This window comes from Harmonia axyridis, chromosome 1 (assembly GCF_914767665.1).
Source record: "Harmonia axyridis chromosome 1, icHarAxyr1.1, whole genome shotgun sequence".
NCBI classification, from domain to species: Eukaryota; Metazoa; Arthropoda; class Insecta; order Coleoptera; family Coccinellidae; genus Harmonia; species Harmonia axyridis.
In genome coordinates this window covers 43125035-43151705 of record NC_059501.1, presented here as the reverse complement: position 1 = coordinate 43151705, position 26671 = coordinate 43125035, and the positions used below count along the sequence as shown (strand labels likewise).

Below are 26671 nucleotides of genomic sequence, written 5' to 3'. Positions count from 1 at the left end.
TCTGCCAAATTCTGCTTCAATATAATTTTGCAATAAGTCATTTCTCATTGGGAAATTTTGAATTGAAGAATTTGACAATTTGTCGTACTTTATGAATTAGTGTCCTAGAATTAATATATTATTCAATTTTATTTTAACTCAAAAAATATTTTTTTTACCTGTAACTTCTTAGTAAATCAACTTTTGGAAATTCGTGATCCATGGAAAAGAGATAGAATTGTTCTTCATCTTCGCTGTCATTGTTGTCAGGGTAATAATTCGAATAATTGGCGCATATCTATCGATGTGATAAACTTTGAAAACGGTATACCATCTTTATCTACCATTCGGGACACTTTTTCTTCCATCGAAACTCTTTTCTGAGATTGAAAATACTCCGTGATTTTTATTTTCTTCTTAGGTAACACAGAAGAACTAGTGTCATCTGAGGATGAGCGCTTAGAAATCATGATACTATGCCTACTGGCATTACTCGCGATATCAATATCAATCATTCTCATTGTTGATCTTGGCTTTCAAATTCATGAAATTCCTCGTTTCTAAGTGGGTGTGAAGACTTTTGGTAGAACGAGCAGAGATTTTAATAATGCTAGGGCATAACTTGCATTCAGCTGAAAAACCATCTTCGGTTTTCAAGAAATGATTCCAAACTAAACATGGCCCTTTATTCTCATTATAAACTACAATGACGCTCATTTTAGTGATAATTGGTATATATTCGACTTTATACGTAATCTATTCAACTGACGAAATATTTTTCAGGCACTAGTTAAACATTCGCATGCACATTAATCGGAAAGAAAACTAATGCCCGCCACTCACGAAGCGTTTTTTCGAGCGTTTGGTAGCAAGCGACCAAGTAGCTTGCGTCGAAATGGTAGCTAGTCTGCCATCCCTTGCTGCCGTCGAAACCTGCCACTCGAGAGGTTGTTTTATTGAGTATCCGTGTCGGATTTCAGATGATCACAGACAGCTGGCAATTTATCAGGTACCGTCGGAACTTCGTAGCGTACCAAATTCTTGTGCAAAATGAAAGAATTTTTGATAGGTTTGATCGAAATATTTAGGCAGACAATGAAAAGTTCAGCATACGCAAACAGGAATATCAAAACTAAAGCCTATGGGGAACTAGTAGAATATTCCAAAGGAAAATTACAGAATGAAAGAGTAGATGTAAATTTCTATCTGATCGATATCGTTTTCCATCTTGACAAATCTTCCTCTGCATTGAAATAAACATTCAATAATTTCTATTAAAATATACTCGTTTTCTTTGATATCTATCAAAATGACAGCTCTTTTTGGAAAACCCCTTCAGTATAACAACTGATATTTTAGCTGATTTTATTCAAATGAGCTGATAACATTTATAGTTTCCGACATATTTTTTGATACGACTTTCGGATTTTTCATTCGATACGTACACAGAAATTTACAGGCTAGGACAATCGAATTGGTAATAACTGTAACTAGTAACTGGTAATAATTATTTTGAGTAATTTGGTTCGAACTTCCCTTTCTCGTCAGTTAGATTGATTAACAGCTAGAAGACTCTCAATATCAGGACCTTTTAGGCATTCAAAAGCTGCCTTGGCTTGGTGTCCAGTAATAAATGTAGAATCTCTGTTATTTTTGCCGCCGTATGCCATACAACAAGAACAATACACTTTGTTGAGCTGAATCGAATAAGATAACCATATTCTATGTATTTCATATCCATTAGACAATAGACGGTAGTAGAGTTTGGATGGATCAAACTGAAGCTTAGCTCCTTTTCCCTCATGAACTTGGATTGGATGTTTCTCCATGAAAGCTTTTTTTGCCGTAATGACGGCAAGGTCCTTAGAAGAGGGTGTAAGTTCCTTTAATCCGAATCTGTCACGGAATCTTCGTATAGTAGGATTCTACACAGTGTCTCTACTCCATTGATGCGACACATCGCAACCTTTGCTTTGGGCTCATCTTGCATTTGCAAATAACGCCATTTTTGGTAAAACTATGGAAAATATTCGACTACACAGGGTAGTTCGTCTGGTAAATCGCTATGAAGGTCGTTTCGGAGCCAAAAATCTGATAGCATCGCCAAGATTCCATAGTCGTACGGTTTTCGGTGAGGATTTAATGGCCATCGAACTCAAAAAGAATGAGCTTTTGTTTAATAAACCTCTATATATAGGTATGGCTATTCTTGATATTTCAAAGATGTGTATGTATAATTTTCACTATAAGTATATGCTACCTAAAAATCCTGATTTTATATATTATGTATATTGATACCGACTCATTTTTTCATGAAATTAGAGGTTGTAACCCATACGAACTCATTAAAATGGATTGTTATACACACTTTGATACTAGTGATTACCCTAAAACCAATGCTTTCAACATTCCATTGGTGAATAAAAAGGTACCAGGTTTAATGAAAGATGAAGTGGATGGTGAAATTATCACACATTTTGCGGGTTTAAGATCTAAAATGTATGCTTTCAAGGTTCAAGGGGGAAAAATCACAAAAAAAATCAAAGGGTGTGAAAAATTATGTTGTCAAAAACCACTTGACTTTTGATGATTATGTGAAATGTCTCAAAGGAAATGAACAACTGGTTTTACCCCAAAATACAATCGGCTCCTTTGCACATGACATCTATTCAATTCAGCAATCGAAAATAGTATTGAGTGCACAAGACGACAAACGCTACTTAATTCCTTCATCTTTTGATACGTTACCTTGGGGTCATTATTCACTACAACCACACACATCATCACTACTACCACTTCCACCACAACCACTATCACAGCAATAATAGGAAAAGCCAATATAAATCAATTTAGCCAACATCAGAAACAACAAGGAGATCGACACCAACGTAGCGAGTTCAACCTAACAACTTGCATTACAGGTTTTTTCTCTTCAAGAATCAGCAATTAAAGTTATAATTCAAAATATAGATTCTATATTTCGCGTGTTCCGCCTGAATTTGCCCGAACCTATAACCATTGAAATATTAAAGAAATTTAGCATTTACAAATGGAAACAAATAATAGCTGATGCCAGCAACTCTGTAAAGAATCAACCTTCATTTGAGTATCCTCTTTTCTCTTCGAGGTATATCACGAGTCGTAAAGCTCAAAGCTATATTCTTTGTAAACGTGAATGAAGTGATGAATATGACGATGGTGAAGAATTATATATATGGCGAAATTATTATCGTATTAAGGAATTCAATTTATTTTTGTGTAAAACTTGTTATAAAATTTTTTTCAAAGAACTGAAAAGGAGAAGATTCAATTCAAAATTGTTTAGTATTCGTGACCACTCACATTTGTACATTAGGCAAGACAATCTTCATAACTTGTACAGAAGTAGAGAATATTGGTGTAACTCAGAATTTGATAGAGTTCTTTTCGATATTTATGAAAAGAATGAGTGTTGTGACAGATTACATAATTCAATACCTAACATTGGTGCTAATTTCAAAAAACATGTCAAAAGATTTGTAGATTCTGCAGATGAAGATAGTGATATATAGATTTTAAGAAATAATTTTGATCGAAATGTTGATAGAGATTTTTTTTTTATGCTTAATCCATACAATACATTCCAAAAGATTTGTAACTTCTGGAGATGAATATAGTGGTATAGATTATTAGAATAGTATCATATATGATCGAAATGTTATTCGATATAACTAAAGTTAAGATAATTCGTACTATTTGTAATAAAAAATGTAAATAAACATGTTACGTTGATGAGTTTTTTATTTTTTATTCCTCATGTACTGATACAATATACAAGCACATCTGCAAGAACCATAAGCTACCCAATGTGTTCCAGATCCGTCTGATGAATCCAAGTTGATGATGCCACATTCATTCACCCTGGGACATCTTCTCAATAAACTGTCGCGCATAAATACACCTCTAAAGTTTGAGATTTTTAATTTTATCGTATAATCAACCAACTCATAGTCGAATAATGCTCTATTGGGTAGCTTCACAGTTAGTTTTTTTGCTTTTTAACATAGAGTCCATAACCTTTCTTATATTTCTTCACATAAAGACCATGCCCAACTGCTTTCATTACCTTGTTGTGGCGTTGATGTTCAGCTAATTCTTTTGTAGCATTTTTGGCATCGATAAAAGTTTTGACAACAGCGCTTCCACCACCAAGTAAGCTACCCAAAGTGCTCAAGCCCGCAAGAATTGGCATCAATGGCAATATGCCTCCTGACTTGAATGGAATAATTCGAGGAACTCTGATGTTCTTGCTACACCCAGCTTTTTTTATGGCGGCTCGAGCTGCTCTTAATGCTATCAATGATGACTTTTTAGCGGGCTTGAGCACTTTGGGTAGCTTACTTTTTGGTGGAAGCGCTGTTGTCAAAACTTTTATCGACGCCCAACTGCTTCCATTACCTTGTTGTGGCGTTGATGTTCAGATAATTTTTTTGTAGCACTTTGGGTAGCTTACTTGGTGGTAGAAGCGCTGTTGTCAAAACTTTTATCGATGCCCAACTGCTGCTCCTGCTGCTGGACAAGAATGTGTCCAGCAGCAGGAGCAGGAGCAGCACTTTATGAGTTTCACAATTCATCTGTGGATGTGTCTACTTCTGCTATACAGCTATTATTGGATTGTTGCTGCTGCTCCTGCTCCTGCTGCTCCTCCTGCTGGACACATTCTTCAATAACAACCGTGGTACCAATCACACACATCCACAGATGAATTGTGAAACTCATAAAGATGAGACACACCCAACCATCTAAAGAAATAGTTCAAGTAATTAAGGAACTTCATCGTCCTGCGCGTAAAAATTTCTCTCGACGAAGAACAATTATTTAAGGGTTAGATGATCTTTGGCAAATGGATTTAGGGCAGCTTGATAAGCTCGCCACAAGTAATGAGGGTTTTAAGTATATTCTTCTTGATTGCTTCTCGAAATTCGTATGGGCTAGAGCAGTGAAGAGGAAATAGACGAAGAAGTGACTAGGGCTTTTCTCGATATCCTACAGCACAATGACGGACGAATACCTATCAACTTACAATCTGATCAAGGAAAGGAATTTTTCAATCACCAATTTCAAGAACTAGTTATTAGAAAACATCACATAAATCATTATAATACGTATAGTGATAAGAAAGCAGCAATAGTGGAGCGAGTCATAAGAACGTTGAAAGAAGCGCTTTTCAAACAATTTAGTTTGAGAGGAACTTATCGAGGGATCGACATCCTTCAAGAACTACTGCAGATGTGTTTGTATATTGTATCAGTACAAGAGGAATAAAAAATAAAAAACTCATCAACGTAACATTATTATTATTATTATTATTAAACAAAATTACAGAGTTGAGGTACATTAAACCTATAAACTCTAACTGAAAATTATCCATAATACAACTGTAGAGAAAGAGAAAAAAAACAGAGATAAGTGAAATTTACAAAAGGCTTCAAAAATGATATTATCAACAACCAAAAACCTAACAATGTATACACTTCAATTACTTTTCCAGGTGTCAAATTTATTCTTGAACGCATTGACTGATACTGCTTCTACAATTTCACTGGGCAGGCCGTTCCAATGGTTAAACACCCGATTACAAAGGAAATTCTCTCGGCACCTCGTTCGAAATACTTCTCTATTCAACTTGTATCCATGTCCACGAAGTTGATTCGAATTCAATTCATACAGGTGGGACATATCGACGCCGAATAAGCCGTGCAATGCTCGATATGTAACTATCAGGTCTCCCCTCAAACGACGATCAGCAAAGGAAGAAAGACCCATCATCCGTAGCCGTTCCTGATAACAAGGGCGATTCCATCCAAAGGGAATGCGTGTGACACGACGCTGTAAGTTCTCCAGCAATGCAGCATCACCCGTCAACCACGGATGCCAAACCGGACCGGCAAATTCAAGTATTGGTCGAATATAACTTTTATATATCTGGGAGATAGCCGCCACATTATTGCCACGAAAAACGTTCTGGACAACATATATAAGACGTTTGACCTTCTTTGTGATGTGCAATACATGTTCAGTCCACGAAAGATCACTTGAAATCACCACACCCAGGTCCACATGAGATGAACATCCAACAACTTCAACGCCGTCAATGAAATAAGTCAAACCTGGATTGTTTTTACCCAAATGTAGTATTCGACACTTTGAAGGGTTTAGGGGAATCAACCATTTGTCGCACCAACAAACGACCCTGTCCAAGTCTTCCTGCAGGGTTTTATAGTTGTTGAGAGGGCAATTGAAAAATTTAATATCATCGGCAAATGAAGCACTGTCCGACTTGAACTCAACAGCTAGATCGCTCACATACACCAGAAACAGCAACGGTCCCAGAACTGAGCCCTGAGGAACGCCACTGAGCACGCATCTTGGTTCCGCACCAACTTTTACCACAAACGATCTGTCAGTCAAGAAGCTCTCAATCCACTTCAAGATCAATCCCCGGATTCCAAAGTGCTCCAGCTTGTACAGAAGCCTATTTATTGGTACCCTATCGAAGGCCTTTGCGAAATCCAGATAGACAACATCTACCGGAAGTCTATTATCCAAAGAATGGGTCCACTTGTTGAGACAGTTGAGGAGGCAGGTGATAATTGATCTTCCCCTGATGAAACCATGCTGGGTATCTGGTATGATGTTATGTTCCAAAAAAAACGAAAGCATCCTGTCGTACATTAACCTTTCCAGAATCTTACATAGAATGGAAGTGAGGCTTATTGGCCTGAAATTATTCGGATCTTGCTTGTCGCCTTTTTTATGTATCGGTGATACAAGTGCACTCTTCCATGATTTCGGCAGTATACCAGAGGTCAAAGATACTGAGAAAATTTTGGATATGGGTAGAGTAAGAGACTGAGAACACTCTTTGAGCAACCTGGCAGAAAAACCATCCGGACCAGGTGACGACGAAACATTCAGAGACCGCAGTTTCTCTCCAACCATCAAGGGATTGATGTCAATAAAAGCCAGAGAAGAATGGTTTCGAGGAGAAGCAGTTGAAGGTATAGGTGCTCCGGGCTCGGATGTGAATGCCATTGAGAAGGTATCAGCCAGAATTTCAGCTGAACACTTATGGTCATCTGCAACTAATCCATCCTTGTCCTTAACAAGCGGCAAAGATGGTACGGTATTAAAAAAGCGTCGTGTGTATTTGAAGAATTTCTTCTTGTCACCCGAAGTAGCTAGATCACTCTCAAATTTGGATTTGGCCTCACGTAATCGGCTTGAAAGACGATTGGAGAATGCTCTATGCCTCCGAAAGTCATAAACTTGCCTGCCGCGAACACACCTCCGCCACAACAATTTCTTGAACTTAATCATCCCAAAAATATGACTGTCAATCCAAGGCTTACTGCTATTGACCCTTACAGCTCGCATGAAAGTGTGGTCCTCAACAGTTCCGGTAACATATGCGTTAAATTTAATCCATCTCGACTCGACGTCCCCAGTGCCCATCACATCATCCCAGTCGGTTTTGAAAAATATTTCATTAATACTCTGGTATCTGACAATTTTGCAAGTTTTAGTCTCGGACTTCATTTTAGAGGAAAGAAAAAATTGTATTTTTGCTGATAAAACCAAGTGATCTGATTTTTCCAGTGGCGGATGGTATTCAAGTTCCGAAAGTAAATTCACATCATTTGTAAGGATTAGATCTGGTGTTGTAGGTTCTTGGTTTACTCTGTAACGGGTAGGTTGGTCAACTAACTGGTGTAAATTGGAGTGGTTCAACATTTCGGTGTATGGAATCGAAGGAGAGTTTGCTGAGGGCGAACGAGATATTGGCCATATTCTAATGTCGCCGAGATTGAAGTCTCCAGCCAATAAAACATGTTTATGTAGGTTAGATAAGTTCGTCAGATGCTCACATAGGTCTTTGTCATATATGGAAGGTCGTGGACGATATATGCAGCCAACACACAAGGCGAAGCCAGATGATTCTATATTCAAAAAGATATTATCGATGCCTGGAGTATTGAGTGAATGTTTAGAGATTTTAAACGAATTAGCAATGGAGTCATGGACATATATACATACCCCAGCATAACCTGGAGTAGTAATACTATCGCAACGGTATATGGTGTAATCAGGTATATGAGCAACTATATCAGGCTTTTCTGGATGCAGCCACGTTTCCGTGATCATTATAAGAGAAGGCTTATGATATTCGACCAGTAAAAGAAGCTCATTGAATTTTGCAGTTAGGGAAGCTAGGTTGGAATATAATACCGGCCATACATTCAAAGGTAATGCTAGTTTTTTGGAGAAGAATCTTCTGATACAATTGTAGGAACACCCCTGATGTATTTTATGGTGAGGTTGACCTCTCCAGCTCGGCGTCTTCTCTCAAGCACAGCGCGTAGGTCCTGTAGCTGCTTTGCTTGCATAGGGGTTTTATCATCAGTGATGCTGAATTTGCGCCAATCAGGCATACTAGCGATAACTCTTTTGTTCTTCAGGATTCTCGTGACTATTAGCGGATTATTAAAGCATAACTTGAGAATTCTTGGACGGTCACCCAGCGAAGTTCCTATTCTTGAGATGGAAGTGCGTTGTAAATTTGCGTCGGGACATATACAATCAAGCACCTGAGAAACAAGACTCACATCCACATCGGGGCTTGCTTCAGGAACTCCGCGTATTAACAGGCTGTGGGATCGACGTAAGCGTTCGAGCATTTCAGACGGTTCCACATTAGGAGACACAGAAAGTCCTGCGGAGGGTTGTATCCTCGAAGACTCGATTGCTGATATTCTACAGGCAGCAGAATCTACCGCCTCCGCAAGGCCTCTGTGAGATTCCGCCAAACTCAGCACCTGGGAAGTGCAGGACTGGACCTTAGCATCGTGCTCGCTGATTGACCGGGAATGACTCACAAGTACGTCATCATGACGCCGCAAATCATCCGAATGCTTAACCAAAATTGATCTACACTCGGATAAATCTGCTTGCAGTGCCATCTGAGTGGATTTAATAGAAGATATATCATTGGATATATCGTCGAGTTTGGCCATAAGGGCGGCAAACTGATCACAACTAAGCGACGATGCAGTCGAGGGATGCAAGTTTCCTGGCATGGCCGATGTACCAGGGCGCTGAGAAGGCGATGAGACCGAACCGCTACGAAGTAAGCGGCCCTCATTTGCACAATAGCCACAAGTCCACTTCGCATCGATCAGGCCCAACTCGCTCGGTGACAAATTTAGACAATCAAAATGAAATGCTTTTTTGCATTTGAAACAATTAGCAAATCGAGTGGAGGTCGTCTGCTTCGAGCATATATGACATTTAGTCATCTTCCTCAAACTGTTGCGACACGGTGGAATGGAAAAAAGGAGAGACAAGCTTCACTCTCTTGGGCAGTTAAGAGAGACTCACACAGACTAGGTAGGCCACGGAAGGGGAATAGGGCAAACAATTGGGTTAAGGATCGAGTTGTTATGTCCAGGAATTTGAATAATTCGCGATGGAAACTACGAAGCTGCAGACGCACTGTATTCCTGCCCACCAGATGTACAAACCGCTCTCGAGGTAGTACAAGTACTGGGAGTATTTGAGTTTCAAGTATTGTAAAATGTGGTGCCGTGTTCGCTCGCAATATCGACTGTTACGCGCAACTGGTGGGGAAATCGACGCAAGCGTCAAACGTATGATGATAAATAAAGTATGTAATATCAGAAACAAATAAAAAAAAATTATATACAATATCATCAAAACCAAACAATATCCTTCAAAAATTATTGTTGACCTCCTACCTTCAGATAAAATCAGGCACAACACGAAAATTTGATCTGGAAAAGATAAGTAATCTACGGAGAAAATTTGTCTTGATTATCGAGCCACTCGTAATACGTGTTAACACTCTCTCAGTTGCATTCAATGCAAACATGTTTATTTACATTTTTTATTACAAATAGTACGAATTATCTCAACTATCCGAAAACGTTTAGAAAATTAAGGAATTACATCAAATATTTCCTACATAATAAGTCCTGTCATAGCCAGAACTGGAATATAACACTATAACACGTTAAATGATGCAGATACATTATATAGAACAAAAATACATTTCGTTGGAAATAACATCGTACAACAAAATTTCATCAAAGAACCATCATTTCTTGGATGAAATATTTAAAAAAAAAAAAAAGATATATGTTTTTCAAAATTTTTTTCATTTCATCATATGACGTGTTATGTTGAGGAAAACGAATAAATTTCGATAATCAAGATAATATATGCTTGTGTGAGACTCAGTTCGAGGATGCAAAACATATTTTCATTCTTGATTGAATCATTCTCTGACAGAATTTCACATTCAAATTTTCTCAATGTTCATTCTCCGAATGAATTCCTCAGTGAATTCTTCCTGTTCTTCCTCCTTAACCGAACGCTTTATATCTTTTTCAATTTTTGTAGGTGTGCTAGGAAAATTCAAATCCCCATAAGCTAGCTTGTTCATCTCCTCAATTTTATTGAGAAGCTTTGTGGTCTTTTTCCTCTCGAAATATTGCGGATACAAATAATCTGTGGTCAACCCTGAGCTCTCATATTTATGACTTTCAAAGCGCCATGGAACACTGCAACTTTCCAACTCTTGGAATGTTGGGAAATGATGAGACCAGCTTACTTTTATTCTCGAATTCTGGTCGAGAACTGTTTTCCGTTGCGTCATTCTTTTGTAAATCGCATGTCCATCATTGACCAGAATCATCTTCATTGGTACGTCGTGATGATTAATCAATCTTACATTGATGACGTTTTGGAATCTGTCGATTTCATCGATCTCCACCTTGAAATTCTGAAGCAATGCTAAATTGATAAAATTTCGGCATGCTTCATCTGACCACTGCATAGCTTCGTATGGAAGCTGAACATCAGAAAGTCTTGTTCTGATAGCATGAGCTGGGAGTTTACTATAACACTGCCTCATAAAGAAAATCTTCCCACAGTCTACTTTTCGTGCTATCCCAAAATCAATGAAGAAAAGTTTTACTTTTTTGGCAACTTTTCTACAATCGACTATGACTGCTCGAAAGTAAACTCCATCCAATTCAGCTACACAGTACAAGTTTTTAATTAATAAATTAACGGGAATGACATATGCAGCTGTATTTTCCCTGTAGAATTTCTTCATCTCTTTTGAGGATTCCTCCAATTCAGGGTAGTTTATTGCAATCCAAAATTTCGACGGATCCTCAATGGACACAACAGTAACGTCGTATACGGTGGATCCTTCTCGAAATAGGTTGTTCACTGGAATTGGCTCGATTTTTTGACCTGGCCAAACAATATTGTCAGGTATCACAGGTTCGCAATGATGGTATTCTTCATGATCAATCTGCAAAAATAAATATTAAACATTAAATTACTTTTTCAAGAAACATTACTTCATAGTCAAATTGTTGAAATATAAAAGGAATGTGTAAAAGTTATTGCGAAAACATTGCAACTTTTGCACAAAAGTTTATTATTTTCTACTATACTGGGTGTTTCAAAATTAGTATAGAAATTTCAGTGGTGCATTTTTCAGGTCAAAATATGATTTTTTTCCAAAAACATTTGTCCGTATATAGGTTATGTTTAACCTGGTTACTGATTGTAATCAGCTACAGAGAGATATTTTTTAGGGGTCAAGACATTTTTCGCCCCATAAAATTTTTATAGTACGCCGCTGGTGGATTCTAAAATTTGAAATGAATTTTTTATTTTGTTCATAAATTTTTTGTTTCTTGTCATTTTCACACATCTGCGATCGTTACCGAAAAAAAATGATACGCCACATTCAATTAAAATTTTCAACAAAAAGTATGAAACTAGTATCACAATCAAAACACAAAACTCTACATATTTTGTTTGTGATCTAAATAACAAGCTCCCTCGAACATTTCCTAAAAAAAAAAAGAAACATAAAAGAACCTATATTCCAAATTAAATCTTAATATCTCGAAAACTGAAAGAGCTATGAAGAAAAAAATAAAAAATCTTGAAACTTCAACGCTCAGTAACGTAACGAAGCATTTGCGTACACATCTTTATGGAAAAAAAGTCTCTTTTTGACCTGAAAAATATACCCCTGAAATCTTGATAGTAAATTTTGAAACACTCTGTATAAACATATAATTCAACTCTTATGAATAACTCTGCAGTATTTCGATAACGCAAGATGCCGGACGGTAGATTATTAAGAATACTTATTACAAACAGTTAAAAAAGGGTTGGGTATAAATGATTGAGAATACATTGTCAAAGTCAATTTTGAAGAGATAATGAAATGAAATGAAACGTTAAGTTAGTAAAAGAGATAATTAACTTAATTTCAAGAGCAAATTTTCAAATAATCAAATAGTTAATCAAAAATTGTGTAATCGCTTTTTTATTATCATTGGATACGGGCTAAAACTTCCATATTTCTCATAAAAATTAATTTTTAAGACGAACGATATCTTCAGTATTTATAGTTAAAGAGGAGAGTCAGTGTTTCTTAAATTGGACACCCTAAATTTTTCAAACAGTTTTTTAGCCGAAGATTTGTCGAAAACCATCCCGTTATCGACATTTTCAAAAATGTCATCCGTTTTGAAAATATCTAGTTTTTCGACTCCATTTTTATGGTACACATTATATATAATTATTTTTCATTAGAACAACTGTTTCAATTGTAATCGAGTCATATATAGGCTGTCCCATCCAAAAACCCCAACTCTCCTTTATATCTCTGAAACTGTAATTGATTTCTATGATCTATTAACGATTTATGAATTCAATTGTCATACGGCATCGCATTGTCCAAAACAACCCTAGTTTGAAATTCCAAGAATTACAACTATCGAATCATTAGGGGGATCGCGGTAATTTTCAAACTGAATCACTGTAAGGTTATAACAAAAACAAACATAGCAATTTAGATAATGGAGTTTTGAAATTTATTACACATCTGTTTTAAATGAAAAGTTTAAGATAATAATAATTGATGATAGTTACCTCTGAATAGTGACCAATAAGATCATTGTTGAATTCATGTTTCTCTTCTTGTCGAACAGGTAGCAAATTTCTATCGTTTTCAGGTTCTTGGTCCAGGAAAAAAATTTTTACAGGATACATATCAATGTCCTCAAAATCTGATTCTGAGTTGAATTCATGTTTCTCTTCTTGTCGAACAGGTAGCAAATGTCTATCGTTTTCAGGTTCTTGGTCCAGGAAAAAAATTTTTATAGGATACATATTAATGTCCTCAAAATCTGATTCTGAGTTGAATTCATGTTTCTCCTCTTGTCGAACAGGTAGCAAATGTCTATCGTGTTCAGGTTCTTGGTCCAGGAAAAAAATTTTTATAGGATACATATTAATGTCCTCAAAATCTGATTCTGACCTCTCATTCGTAGTTTCAATCGATTTTCTACGGTTATAGAGTCTATCGATCATAATGTTGTTTGGTCCCGGTTGTAACGAAATATCGAAACCATACATCTTCTGGAAACTCTTTTCCTCTGAGGTTTCCGAAAATTCAATATTTGCCATTGAATTATGTCTCAATACTGCATTGAGATATGAGTCACTGAAAAGATAATATATGTAAATTAATTCTACAAAATTATATCAAAATATTTCTTATACTTTATGCGAAAAGTTTTTGAATACAAATAAAATGGTGTACGACCGAAACATAGAATTTTTAATTCGATTTTGAATTGTAAACATTCAAAATAAGCATTCAGATGAATTTTACCTGTTCTTGATTATGTACGATTAACGCTGTTGCTGTGGTTGTTGTTGTTGATGCTGCTACTGCTCTATGAATAAAGTAAATATTTTTTATATAAGGATACAAAATTTTCAAATTGATGCTTACCCACAGAGTACACTAACACACACGCACAGCGAGAGATATGGTCAACCGCTCCAATAAAGTTTCGAATTGCAACTCGAATGAACAACAACAACAACAATGTATTGTCAGACGCAAATGAGGGAGGAAACTGTGATTCAGTAAGCAGAACGGCTGCTTAAATATGCTCAAGTCACCCTCTAGGAGATGTGAGTCACAATATTGTTTACATTTGAGAGTTGACTGCTATGCAGAAACAAAACAGCTTATCCCAATAGTTTTTCAATATTGTAGTTGCAGATGATCTCATATGTTGGGAAAAAATCACATGGAATGTTAATGACAAATCTAATGAGTATGAACAGGATTTTATTCCAAATTGAAAATTGTATGTTTTACTTTATTATGATAGGAATGCATGTACTGTTGCTTGAATGTTTTCTTCGACACACTGGGCACTCTTTGAACGCCGAAGCACAATCGGTACAAGCCACCATATGCCCACAAGGTGAAAAAACGATAACCAACTCGTCTTTGAAACAAATTTTACATAAAGTGACGCTTTGCTCTGATTCAGTACTCGAAATCTCGTTAATCGCATCCTTTTTACTAGACAATAAACTCTTATATTTTTCATGAACTGCTTCAACGAATGCTGGAGTCTTTTTCAACAATAAAAAATTACATTTGGGGAACCAAAGGGCATGCTGTTCCCAAGGATCATCATCCTCAAATCTTCAAGGCCTCCTCCGCAGTAAAAACACATGGTTTGATCACCAGCACCAGTATAGTAAAATCCTGAGGCAGCTAATTGTCAGGGTTTTTGTTTCATACATTTTGACCAATTATCAAAGGTTGATAGCCTAGATTCGTATGTGATCTGATTCAGGAAGCAAGGATCTTTGGCTTTTTGTATGACTAATTTTTCAAGTCGGGTTTCAAAGTCTTCAGTTCGGGAATTCGGTAAAATTTTCACAGTCGTCTTATACATCTTGAAGTTATATTATAATCAAATTAATCTCTAAATTTTATTGTCAGGTCGTGATTCTGCAATCATCGGTTTGCCTTTTGACTGAGTCCGGTACTGCTTTCTAATCAACTTGGATGATACTCAGCTGTTGTTGTTTAGATTGTCTCGAATGCGGATGCAAAACGATATTCGCCATATTTCCATTCCCGATATATCTCACATGCTTGTTGTTGACATGAAAAAAAAATTCCTTCAACAAAATCGCAATTCTGCTTTCAGAAAATTTGTTCACGAATGGCTTTGTCTGAATCCTAAAATATTTTCCTCGGCAATGAATCATATAATCCCACATCGAAAAGCATTAGCTACCTAGTTAAAAAGTGTAATTTGCTTTTTCATTTTCATATCACATTGAATGCCAAAATTCCATGCCTTGATTATCATGAGACACCTCCAGTACATTCATTCATTGAGATCATGCAAATAAACACACACACACACATTACTCAATTCGAATGAAACACGCTCAACTATTAACATTATGAACTAATTAGTATGGAAAATTACAGAAATCCAAATTCCACTGAGGATAAATCCAATCTTTCAACAACGTAACCATCTATTCGTTCAAATCTCAAATATTCAATTATCGCTTCGAAGAACACACTCCATTTCTACCACTTAATTTACTACTCTACTGTGTGCCTCCCTGTAGCTTAGTTGTTAAACCGTTGGATTCACAATCCGACGCTCGAGGCACCGCCGGTTCGAATCCCGCTCAGACTTTTTTATCAGTTCAAGCTCCACCACAAGATGGCGCCGCGAACGGTAAAACAGTTCCCACCACTAGCTTCCAAACTCACGCTATCCACCACAAGATGGCGCCGTGTGTCTGCACTCCAATATTCATTATCCCACTAATATCCAAAAGTGAGGTTATGTTCGTTTTCTGGCTTAGAACATACTTATCCCTAACTACTATCATAGTATGAGGAATGGATAGTAAGCCAACCGCCGTTTGACGGCAAGGAGCTGGTCACTTGGAGTCGTTACTGTAGTTGGAACCAGTGTTTTACGGGTTGCATATATCGAACACTATTGACTACCCAAAGTGGAGAAGTAACTCGATAATAGACGGCGCTGAATCATGAGCTATAGATGGCGCAGAAATAATACGATAATTCATTCAGTGGCGTGGTTGAAAAGGGGTCGCATGACATTGCCAACAATTTTTATGTTATTATTAAGTTACCACTACATTTGAATATTTATTCGAATAATTGCGATTTGCATTACGATAAAAGTTTGAATGATCACTTAACTCTCTATTCAGGAATAATTAAAACAAATTGATAGATACAATTGAATTAAAATTATTCATATAATAGTAGAAAGTGGTTTCATCCGAAGAAATATGAATAGAATTGGGATATTATCAATGAAAAAAATATAAAAATTGAATATAAGATTCAAACATATGAATTTAGCAATAAAGAGTTCTAAAAATAATAATATAAGATTCCACATTCGAAATGTAATGTCGTCTTTTAAATCGTTGGCAAAGTTTTTTCATTTGAAATCTTGCTTTTCTGTTCCCTATGCATTGTGATTTTTAGACATTTCTCTATTTCAGTGGTCAAAAATTTTTTTATTCTGAATTGAGAACCGACGAATCTTTCTATTCTTTTAAACCTGGGGTCTTGAAATGTACACACATCCTCCTCTAACTAAACTGAATCAGAAAAAAAAAGTGTTTTGAATCATTCATAGAATTGAGGACGAAGTGTATTCTTGGAGGATTTAATGTTCTCAAAATCCGCTCGATCATTGTTTTGGTATCTGTATACCTGTAATGAGAATGAATTTATTTATGGCATTTAGATTGTATTGCTGTGTCCCAGCGTAGGATTACTGCGTCTACATAAGGATCTATAATTGTATTTTGAACATTGTCATGTAATGAAAATTATTTATGGATTTCCAAAATGAGGTTTTTGATTGAGAATTTGTCTCGAAAATTAGCTCCGCTTTGTATGATCGGTATTAATTTTCTCGATAATTTGGAACAATGAGCGATAATGAATGATACTGCTAGTCTACTTGGATGATTTTTTTATGCAATTTTTTTAACGAAAATTGTTTTGGGGTTTGAGGATGCAATTGAATTTGTATTTTAGTATATCCTGAAACATACTAACTATATTTATCTTAAAATGATAAGGAAATGCCAGGCGGCAAATTTTCAAAGTGCCTGTTATGGTTTATTACATCTCTTGTCGTTAGACACTTCTATCTTTTGAGCGTTTTCTTGTGTACCTCCAATTTCTTTTATTACAAGGTCAGAAGGATTATTGAACGCATTACGACCCTAGGACCGGATCATAAAATACCATTTGGTACCTATTTTGCTCACTCTCAATTGAGCGGTAGTTTTTCTATAGAATTTAACATGTACTTGGGTAAATATCTTATTTTCTCCTTTCACAGTGTTTATGCTGCCATAATGACAGCCCTAAGAACTGGAGAACTAGTATCGGCAACAGCCGAAAATACTGTACGCTTTGTGGAAACCATCAACAACTTATTTGATGCTTTGAATAGCACACGGTTTCATTCAACAAAACCTTGTAATCGTGCACTTAGTGATAGAAATCCGGAAGTTATAACAGCCATTAATAATGGTTATGAATTAATTGAAAACTTGTATTAAGTTGGCAAAAATAACAAATTAACGAGGCCTGATAGTTTTGATGGTTTTCTATTAACTATAAATGTCGTGAAGCAATTTGCATATGACCAAAGAAATGAGGGATTCAACTATTTATTCACGGGAAGGCTTATTCAAGATCCTCTCGAGAATCAATTTTCTGTGTATCGTCAGAGAGGGGGATATAACAGAAATCCCACAGTAAGTTCATTCAGAACAGCATTCAAAATTAGCATTGTATCAGATTTTTTAAGGCCATCTGCAAGTGACAATGCAGGTAGTAAGGCAGATGACGATGAAAATATTTTAGTGGCAGATAACAACGAACCTTTTTCCTTATTGAATCTCGATGAAAACTCGTCTTCATCAGAATCGGACGATTCGGATTCTTCAAGTAGTCCAAGTAGTACTCCTGCCACCGAATTTCGAGATGGAGTGACATTGGAAAAATGTTCTGTAGTTTATTTTGCAGGTTATTTGGTCAAAAAATTTTGGGAGCGTTTCGGGTGTGAAGATTGGAAAATCACTTTGGAGGCTCCTAAAAATCTCGAAAATGAAGATGAGCTCTTGATCTTTTTCAAAAATTACGGTTTAAATTTTGAATGTGGATTAAAAGCACCTACATCTTTGCTGGAGAAATTCACAACAATAGTTTTGGATTGTTTCAGCAAAGATATAGGGAAAAGTTGCAATGATAAAGTCATGTGTAATTTGAAAAAAAAAGTGTTAAATGCATTAAAAATTTTCTGCCCGAATGGTTCGCAACGAATATCATCTGCTCGGAACATAGAAGATATATTTTAGATTTGTTGTTAAGAACTGCAATATATAAATATTGCAAAAATATTTCCAGCCTACTTAAATCTCGGCAATCATCGAAAAATGTGAAACTGTCAATTGTTCAACATTATTGAATATACAAAAGGCCAATTTTTAATCATTCAAAATAATAATAATAATAATAATCAATTAAGTCCCATTTTTAGAAAATAGGACTTTATTGATTTAAATTCGTTACAAATGAACAGAAAAGCAAAACAACTTAATATTGTACGAACAGAAGGAAAGTCCAAATAACCTTCAAAATATAAAGATAAAATAGAATATTTTTCTAATGTCACTTCGGTTCGAGCTATTCGATTGTGGGACTACTAAAAATAAATAAATAATTCTCTTTATTCCACAATAATTCAAATCATAATGAAATGGCGTCATCAAAATTGAGGCTTTCATTGAGTTTCAACATATCATAAACGGAATTGTTGTCATACTACCAAAATATTTTCATTAACATATGGCTGACTACCTTGCAGGTAGACTCTGTTGCGGATGTAATTTGTAATAATGCTAATTTTGAATGCTTATTGTGGGATTTCCATTCTCTGTATTGTATTGGGATTTGATTCTTGAGTCGATCTTGAATAAGCCTTTCTGTCAATGAATTTTTGAGCCCACATTTTTTATCCGTTGCAAGTTGCTACTCGGTTTTTATATATAGTGACAAGGAAACCATCAAATATATGGGTCTCGGTACCTAATTTGTTATTTTTGCCAACTTCAAAGATATAATTGCCAATTAATTCATAATGATTATTGATGGTTGCAAGAGCATTCGCTCAGTATCTTCATGATTACAAGGTTTTATTGACTGAAACTGTGTGCTTTTCAAAGCATCAAATTCATTATCACCAGGGCAGCACTGAGACTCAATAACCCTCATCAATATCGTATAGTGTCTTATATCGGAAAAGCTTTATTCCCATAGAAAATTATTTTGTAAAGAATTGGTGCGGGTTGAATTCAAATAATAGAGAGTATCGAAAAAATACATCATATTGTTTCCTTCCAAGAACAAAAAAAAAATCAGAAACTTTTGATTTCTAATTCAGTAAAATTTGAGGAAATCTCTCTAAATTTTTATTGAATTAGAAATCGAAAGCTTCTGACCTGGTCGTAGCTAAATTCTTTAATGTATTTCTGACATCTAAATTCACCTTGATACTCACTTGTTACCATTTACTTGAATATTGAAGGGATTGAGGCAATAGGTCCTTTCTCAAATGCTGGATAAATAACAGATTTAGAACAAGATCTTGTAGAACTGATGTTAACCAGAGAGCTAAGAGTTTTAATTAAACAAGGATAACAACGATTCTGATTTAAAAAATCATTATCAGTTCTTTCTACGTTAATGGTTGAGCTTGGATTTAATAAAGTAGCTTATTTACTTTATAAAAAAAACTGCACAGCACTAAGAGTGGCTATTCGCTTAGTATGTATAGAAGAACTAAAATTCCATCTGTCTCCACCAACTCTTGAACTTTTCTTTATAAAATTTCTTTTATTTGATATTAAAACTGAATTTTCCAATTTTCAAGTTTTTTCCTTCATTTTTACCAAAAAAGATGTATTACTAGGAAACCTCTAATATTTCAAGCTCCTGAGCTATATGAAAAATCCATTGATATGTTCAATCCACAAACTATAACCCGAAAATATTCATTTCAATTTTAAATATAAGGTAAATATAAAAATAAAACATGATTTTATTTATTTTCAACATCATTGAGATATTTCAATATAATTTGGTTGTTGAAGATAAACTTTTCTTCAAATATTCATAAAAACATGTGCTGATTTTTCGGTCAGAAAATATTATTACAGTCGAATAATAAAATAAATAACTCTAAGAATCGTAAAAGGTTGGGAAAAAATGATCGAAACCAACTGTCAAATGCTAAATATAGCTTTTGAGAAATTTCATTGGAACTTACGACATTAGGAAATCAATGTTGATAGAAACTTTACCTATTCTCACTCAATCTATAATAAAACAATATCAATCGAATATTCTTCAAATATATTCAATTGCAATATCGATATCCCGGAAAATGGAGTTTATTCCATTCATCAATCCTGAAAAAACCTAGAGATATCATTTCATGACGACTGGAACTGATTAGTGATTTCATGATAACTTGTAGCATTGTACTCGTTCATCACAAATACACGCCACTGGCGTAAATTCTTATTGTAGAGCAGAAAAAATATCAAAATATAGAAATCTTCTGACCACTCTATTTCAAATGTTTTAGTTCTTCAAAATAACACCAATTCTTTCAGAGGGCTCCACTTTACGGACCAATTTTTTGACAGTAAAATTCGAGGCTTAACGTGAGTGCAACTAAATGCGCTCAACATCAACAAAATCGAAAAAAGCACTACACTGGCTTACTATCCTTTCCTTATACTATGCTACTATCGTACCTTCATCAGGCTCAAGCTGACGTATAGTGCCTGAGTCATTAGCCTCAGGCGTTACGAATGATTTCGATCGCCTGAAATCCTTATTACAATAACAGACCCCGTCCAACATGTAAGGATCGGATAACAACCATTTCTTCAAGTCCTTCGACGGAATAGATAATCGCTCAGCAGCCAGGAACTTGACAAACTGCGCCTCTTTTGACGCTGGACTGGAATCAGCCAACCCCAACGCTAGAAGCTCCAATTCTAAGCGGTCAGAGTCCTCTTCTTCTACCTCACTTACGATCTAAGCTGATTCTAAACTATCGATATAATGTACATCGACGTTTATACCATACGCTATAAGTATTCGTTCGATAACATATTGAACCTAAGCCCAGTCTAATTTGTCTAATCCCGACTGTGTTTTTCTTTTTCAAAAGAAATCTAGTCGGAAACTTCTCTGTTTATTCAAGTACGAGGACTACATGGAAAATGAGTAGGGGTTAACACATGCGTACACACATTATAAATATAACATTATAATTTGAATCTATATCATGACACTGACCCAATTTTCGACATCGCTATATGGCTAATATTTCTAGCCATCAACATCGATCTCATAATCCGTAGCGCCTCCTTGATCCTAGCAAGAGAGGGCTTTCCATGATATCTCTGCTTAGTGACTAACGCCACTCTAAACTAGGGCTGGGAATCATGAATGAATGATTTGAATATTCGAATAATCATTGAATAATTATTCGAATAATTGCATTTTGCATTATTCGAATAATCATGAATATTCACTGAATAATCAATGACTACTTTTCTATTCATGAATAATCAGTGAATAGTCGAGTATTCACTGAATAGTTGAATAATCAATGAGTACTTTTCTATTCATGAATAATCAGTGAATAGTCGAGTATTCACTGAATAGTTGAATAATCAATGACTACTTTTCTATTCATGAATAATCAGTGAATAGTTGAGTATTCACTGATTATTCAGTGAATAGTTTTCTATTCAGTGAGTAGTTAGATATTTATGAAGTTACGAATGAAAGTTTGAATGATCACTTGACTCACTATTCAGGAATGATTAAAACAAGGTTTTGTGATTCACTACGGACAAATCGTTTTATTAATATTAAAATTACTGGAAATTACTTAATATTGAAATAGATAGATACAATTGAATTAAAATTATTATTCATTTAATAGTAGTAGAAAAAGATATTCAGCCAAAGAAAAATTAATAAAATTTGGATTTCATCAATAAAAAAATATAAAAATGGAATATAAGATTCTAACATATGAATTTACCAATAAAGAGTTCTAATAATAATAGTATAAGATTCTACATTCGTAAATGTAACCTTGCCTTCCTATTCCGTATGCATTGACATTTCTAGACATTGCTCTATTTCAGTGGTCAAATATTGTTTTATGTATTCTGAATTGCGAACCGACGAATCTTTATATTCTTTTAAATCTATGGTCTTAAAATGTACACACATCGACTGAGACTGAAGTAACATCCTTCCCTAACAAACTGAATCAGAAAACAAAGTTTTTTGAAAATTCCGTATAATTGATCAGTATGTGTATTCTTGAAAAATTCAATGTTCTCAGAATCCGCTCGATCATTCTTTTTGTACCTTTAGACCTGTAAAGGGTCTATGTAGAATGTAGATTGCATTGTCCCAGCGAAGGTTTTACTGCGTCTATTTAAGGATCTATTGTATTTTGTACGTTTTCATGTGATAAAAAAATCTCTGTATTTACCAAACGACAATTTGATTATAAAAACGAGACCGTACTAATTTGAATGACAATTTATTTGTTTGGATTCCGAACACTGACAGGAGAACCAAAAATGGCGGTGTGTGACGTCACACTAATAGAGCGTATATGGCGAGAGGCAAAACACCAAAACGATTATACCACGTCGCAAAGGGTATATTCACTCATCAAAACGCTCGGTTTATTGGTTCATTAAAACATGAGTTTAATCACTGAATATTGACTAAATATTCATTGAATAATCACTGAATAATCATTGAATAATCACTGAATAATTATTGAATAATCACTGAATAATCATTGAATAATCACTGAATAATCATTGAATAATCACTGAATAATCATTGAATAATCAACGAATAGTTGAATATTCATGACTACTCATGAATAATCAAGCATGAATATTTGTTTGAATGAATTATTCGAATAATCGAATAAATTTATGGATGAATATTCGAATACAAAAAGACGAAAAAGTCCCAGCCCTACTCTAAACTTATCGGTATCCTCGTCCGGATTCAGAAAGTATGCTCCTGGACATGTGAGTGTCCCCAGATCTCGCATTTTCTTGCGATCCCCGAAGCGTGACGCGAATTCCACAGCAATTCCTTTCGATATTTGCGCATCTGCGCTGATATAATGAACGAGGCATATTCTTCTCGTCAAGAAAAGGTCTCCGGAAATGAATGTTAATCTAGCATCATCATCCACACTTCCGGAAGAACTTTCTTTATTGGAAATCAAGTCTTTCCTGACCTCTCTACTCGTCTCACTCCCAGACGCAAGGGTGGGCCTCGGGGTGGGCCACTTCTATAAGCGGACACGCTTCCTACTTCCGAGCTCCTGTCCTCCTCATGAGAGGCGACGGTTGTGACTAGGGCTGGGACTTTTTCGCCTTTTTGTATTCGAATATTCATCCATAAATTTATTCGATTATTCGAATAAATCATTCAAACAAATATTCATGCTTGATTATTCATGAGTAGTCATGAATATTCATATTCGTTGATTATTCAATGATTATTCAGTGATTATTCAATGATTATTCAGTGATTATTCAATGATTATTCAATGATTATTCAGTGATTATTCAATGATTATTCAGTGATTATTCAATGATTATTCAGTGATTATTCAATGATTATTCAGTGATTATTCAATGATTATTCGAATATTCAAATCATTCATTCATGATTCCCAGCCCTAGTTTAGAGACGTCCGAGCGGTCCGAGGTAATAACCGAACGCGCCCTAAATACATTATATTCTTGTTTGCCATACGGTGTTCCTTATTTTACGCAAATACGCAAATGTTACCGAAGAGCAATAATACAATGAGAGTAGAGAAACAAAGCGGGTTCTCCGCCGGAAGTGACGCAATAGGTCTCCTATACGTGCTAGGTGAATATTTCAAAAGTGCGATTTGGCGCAATCGCTGATAAGGATGACCACACCTGACCGCACACTCACTGACGACCTTGTTTTCGTGATGATATGTAATTTTTAAAAAAACTCGAGATTCCCCCGTTCGGATTCGAACTTGGACTTCCTGTGTCTGTAATCTGACGTCAGCCTGTAGGATCTCTCGGCCACCTCGACGACGGTAATATCTGTACGAAATGTGTATGTAGAAGAATGGAGAAGGCGGGGGTGGGGGAGAGAGAGAGAGAGGCTTGGGATCGCGCGCTCGGGCACAGACAGACAGACAAGAACCCCAATGAGCCAACCCCACCCCCCGGGGGACCCGGCGGACCCCCGGTGACCCGGTAATGGGGTGATCTGCCCCCCTGGTGGTCTGGTTTCCGGGTCACCCGGAAAGCTGACCACCGGGCGACCCGGTGTCCGGTATTTCGGGAGTTCAGTTGTAAATATAAACACAATAGCCTTACAATAATCTCTATTGATTTCAATATATTACATATCACGTTCATATGATAATCATAAAAAAAAAAACTGATCGATCTTATTACAATCTTAATATATACATTTAAGTATAAAATAGTACTAGAATGGATTATTTATCATATTCAAGTAATTTTTGTTTGATTAATTCCTACTTGGTGTCACTGATAATTATTTGATTCGATATGATCCTGTTCAGAAGATTTTTCAATTGCTGCAGTAATCCCTCTGAATGACAAGGTAATTTCAGTAGTGTTTCTATTTCAAATTTATATGATCCTGTAGCCTTGTTGAAAAATTCATTGAATTCATATATCATATTATCTTTAATAAAATAGATTTTTCCATCGATATATCTGAATACTGATGAAAAATTTGACGGTATTCCAGGGAATATTTCACTAATATATCTCACAGATTTCCTTGATAAATTGCATTCGTCAATTTCAACACAATATACATTATTATAAAAGATATATGTTTTACCTTTATAGGTATTCAAAACCCCATGAACTATCATATTACGGGGGAGACCCATCCGATTATACTCATAACTTGTTAGCACACCAAAATTACTTGAATCAATTCTATAAAACTTATTATGATGCAATAGCCCGATTTCATCATTCGGTCTCTGATATATGTGGATAGAATCTTTTTTGAAATCTATATTACCTATGGGTATATACTCTAGAGCTCTCAATGGTGGATGTATGATCTTATTTTCGAGTGAAATCACCCACACCCAGCCTTGATATAGGAGATAAATGTGATTATTGATAATGACAATCCTTTCTATTTTATTCTTTACTTCACATAAATTAGGTTTTATATAACTTCCGACAGGTTCCTGTGTATTTCTAGTTGTTTTCATTGTGGTTTGTGTTGTTATGATTGTTGTAGATTCGGTTGTTGGATTATTATTTTCAAATCCATATAAGGATTGTATTGCATTCAAATTGTCTCGAGGTAATATATTATTTTTTATTTCATCTTCTGAATAATAAGGGCTCATAATAGCTGTATTATCTGTAGAATGAGCTAATCCTAGTGCATGACCTATTTCATGAATTAAAACTAAATATAGAGAGGTAAATCCTGAAGTTGGAGACCCAAGTTTCTTGAACCATTTTTCATCATTATCAATATGAATTTCAACACATCGATCATTATCAGGAAAATATGCATGTGCCAATACTGTTCCAGGGCCATCAAATGAAAATGGACATTCACGATTACCATCACAATTTTTAGTCATGTTATGTTTACTCGAACTGTATTTGATGAGAATATCAGGGTTCTTATCATTTTTGAAAAATGACAATCCGGAATTCACATCCCAAATTTCAAATGCTCTAGATGCTATATACTCATCATCCTGATTACCTCTAAGGAATTTCCATTTAATTTGTTTTTTCATCCATTTATTCCTAGTCACGTAAGATTGGAAGAAATCGGAAACGCCGCATCTTGGCTTTTTCATTAGTTTGATCGTTTCACCAGTCAAGGTACCAGTCTCAGAAAGTTTGAAATACTCTTGAAATTTCAATATCGATTCAGTCAATCTGACAGATTCTGTTTCTGAATTATTATTCTTTATTAGATATCCATACTTTGTCAAATATGTTTTAGCAATTTCCATTTCATCATTAGATGATGTAAAATGAAATGAAACTAGTGAAAACAAAAAAGCTGTGAGGAACATTGTGACCCAATGAAATCAAACTGTATACTGATGAGTATATTCAAAACTCGAGGTATTTGAACATTAGTCTTTGAATCTTTCGTTATAAATTTTTTGAGAAATAACGTAAAATCAACTATGATATTTTATTTAATGGAACACGTTTAGAGGTACTACATCTTAATGAGGAAAATCTATTTCTATCATTAAAAACTCCATTCCATTTATCAGTAAAGTTTCTTGCAATAATTTTATTATCAATTAACCATTGGAACAATTTTCTGCAATTATTTATGCTACAACTTTTCGAATCACTTCGATGAGCCATACATTTAGGTGTTTGCTTCTCAAATTTTTCTAGGTTTTGATCCTCCAAATTAATTATTATTGTCCTAGATCTAGATATTTTTTTCAACAAATCATATTTTTGGTGGCCTTTTACATAAACAGTATCAACTCCAGACAAAATTTCACAAATAATGTTATCCAGATCCTCATAGTTCACAAAA

At 35.3% G+C, this 26671-nt stretch overlaps 3 protein-coding genes across 6 annotated transcripts in view; 1 reads left to right on the top strand and 2 right to left on the bottom strand.

The window, feature by feature from the left end:
* Nucleotides 1-26671, top strand: part of LOC123683842 — a 158709-nt gene that overhangs the window by 74183 nt on the left and 57855 nt on the right. The gene's annotated exons all lie outside the window — the stretch shown is intronic.
* LOC123683835 lies at nucleotides 10188-13250 on the bottom strand. The gene is made up of 2 exons (XM_045622772.1): nucleotides 13003-13250; nucleotides 10188-11359 (listed from the first exon to the last, which is right to left on the bottom strand). Exons 1-2 carry the CDS (start codon nucleotides 13240-13242, stop codon nucleotides 10337-10339), a joined length of 1263 nt encoding a protein of 420 aa, XP_045478728.1. The 5' UTR covers nucleotides 13243-13250; the 3' UTR covers nucleotides 10188-10336.
* LOC123683882 (matrix metalloproteinase-18-like) lies at nucleotides 23741-25838 on the bottom strand. Its single transcript, XM_045622862.1, has one exon. The coding sequence runs from the start codon at nucleotides 25734-25736 to the stop codon at nucleotides 24630-24632; it is 1107 nt and encodes a 368-aa protein (XP_045478818.1). The 5' UTR covers nucleotides 25737-25838; the 3' UTR covers nucleotides 23741-24629.